This window comes from Littorina saxatilis, linkage group LG8 (genome assembly GCF_037325665.1).
Source record: "Littorina saxatilis isolate snail1 linkage group LG8, US_GU_Lsax_2.0, whole genome shotgun sequence".
Lineage (NCBI taxonomy): Eukaryota > Metazoa > Mollusca > Gastropoda > Littorinimorpha > Littorinidae > Littorina > Littorina saxatilis.
In genome coordinates, this window is record NC_090252.1 from 39,367,228 (window position 1) to 39,379,901 (window position 12,674).

At 40.2% G+C, this 12,674-nt stretch overlaps 1 protein-coding gene across 1 annotated transcript in view; it reads left to right on the top strand.

Annotated features, from left to right (window-relative positions):
- Positions 1-7,780: 7,780 nt before the first annotated feature.
- LOC138974642 (multiple epidermal growth factor-like domains protein 11) overlaps positions 7,781-12,674 on the top strand; it is a 56,713-nt gene continuing 51,819 nt past the window's right edge. The window contains exon 1 of the mRNA XM_070347367.1: positions 7,781-8,081. Coding sequence (XP_070203468.1) covers positions 7,781-8,081 — 301 coding nt within the window. The remainder of the gene's footprint in view (positions 8,082-12,674) is intronic.

Below are 12,674 nucleotides of genomic sequence, written 5' to 3' on the forward strand. Positions count from 1 at the left end.
AAGATGGGTGGGAGTGAGGAGAGGGGACAAAGAATAGGAAAAAAGGAAAGAAACACGAAAAGGTAAAGAAGGGGAAAAAGATGACTTTTAGAACAGTTTGCACAAATCCTAGTGAAAGTGAGCCTATAGTCTCTTTGAAAAAAGCAGGGTGGGCGTTTGCTAGGTAGTTACCCCTGTGCACAACTTTTGGCCCAAAGTGGGGGGTGGGCGTTTGCAAGATGGTGGGCTTATGCTAGGGATTTTACGGTAGGTGTCAACAATTGGCAAAGCTTTATGAATTACACAAATATGTTCTTTATTGTATGTATTATGTGGAATTTATGTTGCGATTTTCCATCATCATCATCAACATCATCATCATCATTATCATCATCACTTGATCATCATCATCATCATCATCATCATCATCATCATCATCATCATTATCATCATCATCATCATCATCATCATCATCATCAACATCTTCATCATCATCATTTACACCATATAATCATTATTAGCATTAGTGTAAACGTTGGTATCGTGTGAATTTTACCGTCGATCACTTTACATGTGTAACCTCAATTAACATGTTGCATGTTTCGCTTTCGATTTGTATGTTGCTTATTTTGTCATTTTGTTGTTTATGTTTATTTGCTTGTTTGCTTACTTGTCGATTGTTTGCTGGTTCGTTCGTTTACTTTGTTTATTTGTCATGTTGCTTTACTTGTTTATCATTTATTAGACATTTGTATTAGAAGTAAGGACCGGTTGTAAGAAAAGGCGTCGCCGTAAACCTCTATCCTTGAAAAATAAAGTTCCATCATCTCTCTCTCTCTCTCTCTCTCTCTCTCTCTCTCTCTCTCTCTCTCTCTCTCTCTCTCTCTCTCTCTCTTTCTTTCTTTCTCTCCCTCCCTCTCTCTACATCTCTCTCTCCCTCGCTCTTTGTCTGTCTGTCTGTCTGTCTGTCTCTCTCTCTCTCTCACTCAGTCTCTCTGTCCCCAACACACACATAATCACGAACAGACTCAAAGGCACACATATACACACACACACACACACACACACACACACACACACACACACACACACATACATATACACACACATACACACACACACACACACACACACACACACACACACACACACACACACTACCGCGCGCCCACCGCAAACTCTTACAAGAAATTCAGTTGATCCCAGGATCAACACGAGCCGAAACATTGACAATATCAAAGAAACAGAGAGTTCTACACCTGTTGGTACAGGTAAACAAAATAATAGTGTTGATGTGTCCTGTTAAATTGTCTTTTCGGCGTTTGTACATAAATGGGAGATATAGAGAATACTACATGGCTTGCTGTGTCGTACCAGATTTACACGAGTTGTTTTTTTAAATATTGAACTGCGAGCGAAAGCGAGCTGTTCACTATTTGAAAAAGCAACGAGTGTAAATCTGGTACGGAACAGCAAGCCATGTAGTATTCTGTTTATCCTACATACTGTACTTACGTGTATTTTACTGAAAATGTCCTGCATTCGAGGCAGCTAAATTGAAGACGTTTGTTTTAGAACCTCGATCTCTTCTAAAGCCTCGTGCAATCTATTACGTCAAAGCAAAGAAACGTCACTCTGAAAGTGTGGCGTGACGTGTTAGTTCTAAAGATTCGAGGGTAATTAGCGAGCGCAATTTGTGTTCTATAATGACGTTTGTCTCGGTGGCTTTGGCATCATAAGCAGTGGAAAAACAGGTCCCTGCCAGACTTGCTTGACATGACCTCATTTACATGATATACAGACGTGTGATTTGAACGATTATTATCTCACGGGTGTCTCTCTCACGTATGTAGGATAAAACAACTATCGCAATATCAAGGAAGAAGATTGTTGTGAAAGTAATTTGTTTGTTTGTTTGCTTAACGCCCAGCCGACCACGAAGGGCCATATCAGGGCGGTGCTGCTTTGACATTTAACGTGCGCCACACACAAGACAGAAGTCGCAGCACAGGCTTCATGTCTCACCCAGTCACATTATTCTGACACCGGACCAACCAGTCCTAGCACTAACCCCATAATGCAAGACGCCAGGCGGAGCAGCCACTAGATTGCCAATTTTAAAGTCTTAGGTATGACCCGGCCGGGGTTCGAACCCACGACCTCCCGCTCACTGGGCGGACGCCTTACCACTAGGCCACCGTGTTGTGGTTGTGAAAGTAATGCAATAATGAATAAGAGCTCAATCATGAATAAGACCTATTGGCTTAACAGAAAGGAAGAAGGCTACTCTACCTTTATGGAAGTGATGCAATAATACTGGTATTGGTGACAAAAATATGTTTTCCACCAAGAAACCGATCGATCAACCAAGGAACCAAAAGACAGAGCGAGCGATAGACGTTGCAACAGGTAGGAATGGTATTGTTTTTGGTCTGAATGAGCGTGATACAGTGGCATGTCACAGTGAAGAAGGGAAAGTAGTAAAAGTAGTTATAAATAGAAATGAATGAAATCAAAGTGTATGATGCAAATAACTTTATTTAAAATTATCACTGAGTCACAAAATAATAAAGCAAGAAAGAATACAGTGTTAGTGAAACTGTTGTAAATGGCAAAATGCTGTTGCCATGAATACACATTTGAATGCTAGTAATGTAGCACCAATATATGACATTGCCTGTTGTAAATGGCAAAATGGTTTATGAAAGAGATTTACAGTTTCACTCCAACAACAAATGTAAGCTTACTTCGTAGCTTTCGGTAGCTGTTGCCATAAATACCCAAAGACACTGGCATACAAATAATATAGCATCAATATAGGACATTGTATTGATATTACCTACAATGATATCTGTCGTCAAGGTTAACAAATGCTGACTAGATGTAACAAAATAGATACAATATTATAATACTAAAGTGAGTGCTTAGTCATGCAGAGTGGCGTTTGCATAGAATTGAAGTCTATTCGTCACGAGGGTGAACAGCATGATAACTTTCCTGTATAATACTTCTTCAAAAGGAACACTTTATTATATTTAAATATCTGGGAAATTGTGGTTAAAAGACTTCGTTACTTCTTGATTGTTATTTACTATTATATTGAAGTGAATAGCAAAACGCTGTATTTGAAAACAGCATGGGATTTATATATATATATATATATTTTGGTATCAGGTAATGCCCTAGTTTTTACAAATTGTAGCAAAGTCGATTAACTTTACTATGTACGATGTTTGCTTGCAAATTACAACACAAACGCGAAAACCTTAACTATTTGTAGAGTTCTAAGGCATTGCAGACAAAGCAACTGCAAGAAAGTCAGGTTTTAGCAGTGTGAAAATCCGCTGAAAACGGTCTTATATCCCTTCCGTTAACATGGCTTCGTCCGGCCATACATGTAGGCTCTTATGACACTGACCTGAGCTGACCCTGAGGCACTGAAAAGGTTTTCACGGAAAAAGTCTCTCGAAGAACGAAATGGGTTCGGTGCATTTGTCAGTCTGTCACATGTTGAAGGGCCCCATACGGGTTGAAAGAGATAAGGTACTGTCGTGTTTTTCCCAAACCTAGTGCACTACCGTTCTCACGAGATAAGTTACTTCTGTTTTGTTCCGGTTTTTCTCTCCAATTGACACCATGTATGAGAGATGAAACAGAAAAGCCTGTTGTGAAAATGCAAAAATTTGGAGGTAAAAACGAAACAAAACAAAAGTAACTGTTCTCATGACAACGGCAAACAACGACACCGCCCTCAGCTAATTCAAGAAATCACCCCCCTCCTACACGTGCACTCAAGTTAACCTCTGCTTTGACCTGTGTGCCAAGAGTGAGATGAGAGAGAGCAGAGACACACACACTCCCGCGCCGTAGATCAGATTAATAGGTGCTTGATTTTGGTATTTTGATTTTACATAACATTAAACCTTTCTTCTTATTATTATTATGGTGAGCTTATATAGCTTTACATATTAATTTCTGCCGTGTGAAATGGAATTTTTTTTACAGACAGACAGACAAACAAACATTTTTTACACACAATATATAACGCATTCACATCGACCAGCAAACCTCAAGCCTGTTAGGCGAGCATTCACCTTTCGCGGCCTTTATTCCAAGTCACACGGGTATTTGATGGACATTTTTATCTATGCCTATACAATTTTGCCAGGAAAGACCCTTTTGTCAATCGTGGGATCTTTAACGTGCACACCCCAATATAGTGTACACGAAGGGACCTCGGTTTTTCGTCTCATCCGAAAGACTAGCACTTGAACCCACCATCTAGGTTAGGAAAGGAGGGAGAAAATTGCGGCCTGACCCAGGATCGAACACGCAACCTCTCGATTCCGAGCGCAAGTGCGTTACCACTCGGCCACCCAGTCCCATGGGGTTCATGGTCATGGCAACAGCCTTAATAATATTATATAATGTATAATATTACATTTCAGCATATGTGAATTACATGTCATCATACCAAACTGTCATACATTTTTATTCCCACATCATTCTGATAGATCACAACCAAACCTACTATCAGTGGACACATCCAAATACAAGCGCCTGTTCTTGACAACTTGCGACTGATCTAAAAATAAAAACCAGTGCAATTTCCTCGGTCTGGCTTTGCCACGACACTCACGGTTTGGCCTGTAGGTAAAATGTACAATGTATTTTCTGATTTGTGCACAAAAGCTTTTTTCTTTTTTCTTTTTTTTAACATAACAATGTTTAATGTCATTGTTTGTTTAAAAGACCATGGTCACATTTGTAAAAAAAAAATGTTAAATTAGAAAATAAATAACATTTTGGTTCATGATTTTTCCTACACCTGTGCTGAAAAAAAGAAATAAAAATGTCGGTATATAAGTCACTCAAATACAGCAATGCATGAATGGCTCGATTTGAGTTTGTTGCGGTTGACCCTGCACAAATCGACCTATGATGTTTTTGTTGAACAATTTTGCCGTCACCCCTCCCATAGGGTGACGTATTCCACAACTTCCTGTGTTCCTGTGTTGCTCAGTGATTTTGTTAGAATTCAAATTCTTGTGACACACTTCTTGTTCATTTCCTGTGCCTGTGATTTGTTTGAGCACATTGTGAGGTATTTCACTACAAACGGCGACTTCCTGTCACGTGTTCGCCCATGAACAAAAATTTCTCCTCCTGCACGCTACTTACCCCTCGCCAAAGACGACCCGCTGGTGCGGCTCGTCAATAACCATCAAATCAGCACAGCGCTCTGGCTAAAAATAACCTCAGCCAAGTCAGTACAGGCCAACGGCTGTAAAAGTCTTCGGAGACTGTATACAGTACCAAAGACGATGCTCGATAATTTTTTTTGTGCGTTCCCATCTCCAGCAAATGTAACCAGCACTCAGATCTGCCTGAAACTTTGTCGACGATTGCCTCAACCATTTCTTTCTTAGCATGCAAAGTCACAATTTGTTTGTCCTTAAACCCTGAATTAATACGAATATTTGTTTAGGTCTTTCGGAAACGTTGCGTAATAAGACACGCTTAGTATACACGTTCACCAAAATCAACACAGATTGTGGTCAGCCTTTTGGTCATAACTTCTGAAATTTCTAAAGCAATTCATTGAGAACTTGAGCAGATATGGCTCTTCGAGTGGAGGACCCCCTCAAAAATGGCCGCAAAACGTGGCTTTTTTGGCCTCTGGAACGGTTGACCCCTACCGCCTTTGTCAAAAGGCTACACAAAGACTACACTAAAGTAAAGTGCATCAAACAAAATGGTCTGAACTTGAATGGCCTTTCTAACGGTAGTCATAAGTGTTTGGTAAGTGCACATTCAGATTTTTTTGCAGATTTTAAAACACGGGGCAATGGTTTTTGTCAGGTCGATTTTAGGGGTGACCTTGTTTAACAGGCTGTAACGGGATGCCTATACAAATTACCACCGATCGGACAAATGATATGAACGGTGGACATAATTACCTTTTCCAGCAAATAAAGTTGAATTAAAATGGATTGCGTTTTACCGCTTTTGTTAGCGTGCGAAAGTTGTTGCAATAATTTTTTGGCCAAGTTTATATCTTTCAATATAATTCCTTATTCGACAAGCTGTCGGACAGACAGCTGTACCTCATATTTGTTTCCACACTCATAAATTTGTTCTGTATTGTATTAGTGAAGGACAATCGATCCGAAAATGTTCGAACCGAGAGGGGAAACATGGCGGCCGGCCGGACATGTGCTAAAGGTCTGATCACTAGCAGACAGATCTCTTCGGTCGAGACTCTCGAACTTTCAGAAATATCTTTCGATAGAATTCGTTATTCAACACGTTATCGGACAGACAGCTGTATGTCACGGTTCTCTAAACATGCGCTCAGCTCTTATTGTTAATTTGCATCGGATTAAAGAACTATGGACCAGACAAGTTTCGAATCGAGAGATGTTTTGCAATGCTGAGGCCGGTGTAACAGTCGCGCATGCATTGAGCCTCCACAGTCACGAGGCACATGATCATTAGGCAAACAAAACAAAAATAGGTGTGGTTACGGTAACATAGCCCAAAAAAATAGGGTAGGAAGGTAGGCAATTACTTTTTTTTTTTAACTTTTTTTTCTAATGTGTACAAATTAAACCTACTTGACAGGGAAATAAGTGTGCGACTCGGGCGATTTCGCTTTCATTGCGTTTTCTGAAGCGAGCTAAAACTGAATATTAGTAATTAACACTTGAAAAGTAGTAATTAACACTTGAAAATTAGTAATTTTCACGACATAATTGTAATTTTCTCGTAAAAATTAGTTATTTTCACGTGTTAATTACACATGTTCACGTGTTAATGACTCATTTTCAGTTTTGGCACTAGTAAGCCGTAATATGAGGCGGCATTCGGTCAGTAGGCATGACATCCACATGGAAGAGAGGGGGGGGGAGAGTCGAGGGGAGGATCTAGAAGGGGGAGGGTAGCATTCAGAATCATGCAAAACGGATGGATACGTTAGCGCATCACTCCACACACGGACTGTCGACTGAGACAAAACCCCGACTTTTGACACGAACACTGTGATGAGCGGAAGGAAGGGGGGGGGGGGGGTGGCATTCACTATTAATGAAGCAAAAACAGCTGAGGGGTTCACAGATGTATGACTTTGAGGTAACCGACTGTACGACGCGATCATTAATCATTGATCAATCGCTTAAAGTTAATGTTTGGACCGAAAATAGGTTGCCGAGCAAATATGTCAATACATGTCAGACGTCCGTTCACGGGGCTGCCGTACACGATGTCTCTGAAGCTTAGTTAATATTTATGGCTAGGTGCACACATACACACACACGCACACACACACACACCACACACATACCCACACACACAAACACGCACACACAAACACGCACACACATATTGTTCACGATTCGGGTCGTACATTGCAGGGGCTGCTGTACACGGTACAGCCGACGATAACGGTTTTGTTTGAAATGTAACCACGCCAACTCGGGATCGGTGTTTTTAAACGTTGTATAATTACTTGCATGTGCAGTCGGGACACTTTTTTCACTGCATGCGGATCTGTGTCGATTTTGGGAAAAAATTTTTTGTCAAAGCGCTGCATGGAAGGATTTATGCGTATCATCACTGACTTCTCTTATATGCGCTTTGCTTGACAGTAGCATCTCCAGAATCAATCAAACAACAACTTCAGCGACGAGGACGAGAAGAAGAAGATCAGAACAAGGACCAGAACAAAGCAAGAAGCAGCAACAGCTTATCATTGCCAAGAAGAATTATGATTTCTGAAATCGGAACGAGTTTTTGCTACAAGATGGCGATGGCTTTGGCCTTTTTTCTCCTCGTATCCCCTGTAGCTTTTGCCGATATTCAGCAGACAAAGTACCTCGCTGTAAACCTCAACCCCGGAACTGTCCTGAACGCAGTGGAAGATGCTGGGTCTCTGAGGCAGTGTGCTCTGCGATGCCCTCAGCAATCCTGTGACTCTGCTGCAAGCCCATGCTGCACGCTGTTCTGTTGGAGCAAGACGTCTTTGGCTTGTTACGTGCAAACTACGTCACGTCCGTACAAACAGCTTCTGCCCAGCGCAGTTGGTTTCCGTTGCTTCGTGAAAGGTAATCGGAATTTTTGCTTTTTACATTTAGTCAAGTTTTGACTAAATGTTTTAACATAGACGGGGGAATCGAGACGAGGGTCGTGGTGTATGTGTGTCTGTCTGTCTGTCTGTCTGTCTGTGTGTGTGTGTAGAGCGATTCAGACTAAACCACTGGGCCGATCTTTATGAAATTTGACATGAGAGTTCCTGAGTATGATATCCCCGGACTTTCTTTCTTTTTTCGATAAATACCTTTGATGACGTCATATCCGGCTTTTTGTAAAAGTTGAGGCGGCATTGTCACTCCCTCATTGGCTCACGTAAGTGTAGCCTATGCGATGATAAACTTTGTCTGTCTGTGCGTGCGTGCGTGCGTGCGTATGTATGTGTGTATGTCTGTGGTAGAAACTTTAACATTTCCGAGTCTATGGATTACGTCAGTCTCGGTCAAAAGTGTTCGACGTGTGTGATAGAAACTATTTGAAGACGTCACATTATGACGTAAGAGGGTTAGACGTCACGCAAAGGAATTACTGAAAGTCTCGGTCATTGTTATTGTGAGCGGGCCGAGACTTCTTGGCAGATCCAGGGTCTCGCTTTCTTGCATATAGTTTCACCTATGCTTACTGTGTGTGTGTGTGTGTGTGTGTGTGTGTGTGTGTGTGTGTGTGTGTGTGTGTGTGTGTGTGTGTGTGTGTGTATGTGTGACGGAGTGATTGAGTTTGTGTTACTGTTTGTCGATTTCTTACGTGAGCCTTGAAGGCTTCGCCTCTTGTTTTTCAATCAAATTGATTGAAATTTTGGCAAAGCAATCTTCGACAAAGCCCGGGGTTTGGTATTGCATTTCAGCTTGGTGGCTTAAACCCTTGTTTGGTCATTAAAAATCGGAAACTTGTAATTAAAATTATTTTTTTATTAAACGATCCAAAAACATTTTCATCTTATTCTTCGTCATTTTCTGATTCCAAAAACATATACATATGTTATATTTGGATTAAAAACAAGCTCTGAAAATTAAAAATATAAAAATTATGATCAAAATTAAATTTCCGAAATCGTTTTAAAAACTATTTCATCTTATTCCTTGTCGGTTCCTGATTCCAAAAACATATAGATATGATATGTTTGGATTAAAAACACGCTCAGAAAGTTAAAACAAAGAGAGGTACAGTAAAGCGTGCTATGAAGCACAGCGCAATCGCTACCGCGCCAAACAGGCTCATCACTTTCACTGCCTTTTGCACTAGCGGCGGACTACGTTCAGTTTCATTCTGTGAGTTCCACAGCTTGACTAAATGTAGTAATTTCGCCTTACGCGACTTGTTTCTGTTTGTTTTTGTTAACTGGGGGTGGAGAGGGTATCTGTGTTTGGTCATTTTTACATTTAGTCAATTTTTGATTTACATTTGGTCAAGTTTTGACTAAATGTTTTAACATAGAGGGGGGAATCGAGACGAGGGTCGTGGTGTATGTGTGTGTGTGTGTGTGTGTGTGTGTGTGTGTGTGTGTGTGTGTGTGTGTGTGTGTGTGTGTGTGTCTGTGTGTGTGTCTGTGTGTGTGTGTAGAGCGATTCAGACAAAACTACTGGGCCGATCTTTATGAAATTTGACATGAGAGTTCCTGGGTATGATATCCCCGGAAGTATTTTTCTTTTTTTCGATAAATACCTTTGATGACGTCATAGCCGGCTTTTTGTAAAAGTTGAGGCGGCACTGTCACACCCTCATTTTTCAATTAAATTGATTGAAATTTTGGCAAAGCAATCTTCGACGAAGCCCGGGGTTTGGTATTGCATTTCAGCTTGGTGGCTTAACAACTAATGAGTGAGTTTGGTCATTAAAAATCGGAAACTTGTAATTAAAGTTATTTTTTTTATTAAACGATCCAAAAACAATTTCATCTTATTCTTCGTCATTTTCTGATTCCAAAAACATATACATATGTTATATATTTGGATTAAAAACAATCTCTGAAAATTAAAAATATAAAAATTATGATCAAAATTAAATTTCCGAAATCGATTCAAAAACTATTTCATCTTATTCCTTGTTGGTTCCTGATTCCAAAAACATATAGAAATGATATGTTTGGATTAAAAACACGCTCAGAAAGTTAAAACGAAGAGAGGTACAGTAAAGCGTGCTATGAAGCACAGCGCAACCGCTGCCGCGCCAAACAGGCTCGTCACTTTCACTGCCTTTTGCACTAGCGGCGGAACCGGCACGGTTGGCCTTGTTATAAGGCGTCCGCCCCGTGATCGGGAGGTCGTGGGTTCGAACCCCGGCCGGGTCATACCTAAGACTTTAAAATTGGCCACCCGGGGCCGCTTAGTTGGTGTAGAATTTCCGACACTACAGCAATTATGCTTGCGAAAGTAGACGACGTCACAGAAGTATAACTAATAATAACTAATAATAACTAATGCCTCAAATGACTGACGATTCTGTGTGTATTTACGATATTTTCCTCTTGGGCTTCAGCCTTTGATGGCTTATAATTAGAATAACACCTACACTATTCGGCATGCCACAACGTCATTGTTAGACACAAAATAGAATGAAAACTGATTGTCTTTGTAATGACATGCAAGACGTCTTGAGTTTCTACTTGTTTTGTTGATTTTAACGTTGCTGTTGCGAATTTGTCAAAAAAATCAATCTCATTTCTTAAAAGAGTTTGCAAATAAAAGACCTTACCAGTCATATATATATATATATATATACTTTTAAAATGTCTTGGATCTGGGGACATCTGTAAGTGTGAGAGCGTGGATCTGGGAACATTCTGTGGTTATGGGAACATTAGCATGTTCTCATATCCAAGGTAACCTCAAAATGTAATTTTCGTGTTCAGCTTGACCATTGAGGGGTTTTAACTCGTGTTCCCAAAAGCATTTGAGTTCTGACTTGGTTGTCCCCCTTCCCTTGCTACAGATCTCTGCATCGTCAAACAATCTCTTCTGAGCTTTTAGCATTCTTGTGCTTACGACACTAAAAAAAAAAAAAAAATTATCTCTCTCTCTCTCTTTTTTTTTTTAACATTGCTGTGTAAAATAAAACTGTAAAATAACTATTTTACAGGTTTATTTCACAAGTTTATCTTATATTTTCTGAACATTTGGAAATAATTGCTTTACCTCAGTGAAATATTTATTATTGTTTAGAGCGTAAGCGATAAGCGATCCGGGCCTTTTCAAGAAATCTGAACAATGAACATGGTCGCTGCATGGGATTTTTTTCCCTTTCGTACAATCAGGCACACCACTCGTACAGGTAAGCCTTAGATTTTATGTAGCGCACTTTATAAGAACAGTGTTATATCTATTTATTTGAGTTAGGCATTGAAGATTTGAGAGGGCTTCTTCGCATCGAAGGAGTCTCTTCTGAGTGGGAATTCCGCTGTGAATTGATAGTTCTGGTCAATGGCTGTCTAAGACTAATCGGCCCTCGAAGGCAATCACTGACGTGAAGTGCACCGGGAGTGACTATTGCAACGACTGTCGTGTCCAGCGTTGTGTTTGTCAATGAGGTTCTTGAAAGCATTTGTACTGGGAGCCCGTTTAATGTTAGTTGTTAGTTTGTTCCAGTCATTTGTAACTCTATAGCTGAAAGCAAATTTTCTTGTATTGTTATTAACTTATTATCATGTCTTTCTTTTTGTATTTTGTCAGTACTGTTACGTGTTACAACAATGTTAGTCTGCGGTGATTTAAAAAAGAAATCTTTGTTAGTGTCATCAATGTCGTTAAATATTATATACGCTTGTATTAGGTCCCCTCTCTTTCTTCTTGCCTTTAGTGTAGGCAAAGTCAAGTATCTTAGTCTCTCTTCATATGTGTAGTCTTTTATTTCGTAAATCAGTTTAGTAGCTCTTCTTTGGACTCTTGCGATTGATGTTGATTGGCGTACTAGTCTCGGAAACCAGGCAGGATTGCCGTATTCTAGATGAGGTCGTACTAGTGTACACTCCACTCTCTGTTCCAGGAGGCTGTTCTCTGAAAATCCACCAGTACCTAGGAATGGCAGTGACACTGTACTCTAGGACCAACACAGCTAGTGTTTCAAATGTTACCTTTTTGTTTCAGGAGTCCTTGAATATATTCTAGTCATTTTTTCCCATTTATTTTAAGTTCATATCATATTTGACAAATAGGTGGCGTGATCTAACCATGTTTACCTGGTTGATTCTGACGGTTGGCAGTTTAAGTTTCTGGCAATTGCCAAAGTTGAACGTTTATTGTCATTAAATGGCAAAATTAATTTGAAGTCACGTTATAACTTATTGTGGAAAATCAGCTCCCTCTCTCTCTCTTTCCCCTCCCACACTCACACACAAACACACACACATGCGTGTGTGCTGACACAAATTTGTGATTTACTTTAAAATTAACAAGGGTGCCGCGGTCAATTGTAGACGGTAAGACCTATTACTTTTTTAAAGCCAGGACATTTGGACCTATTGATTTCTTACGGTCAGGTCCAAATGACCTATTGTCCTCTAACGCTGGCAGCAACACTGATGTAGATGAAATATTCATGAGGACGTCCCTCTGCAATATTATCCCAGCTATCTAAATAGACTGGAAGAACAAAAAGTGATTGCATGGAGACCT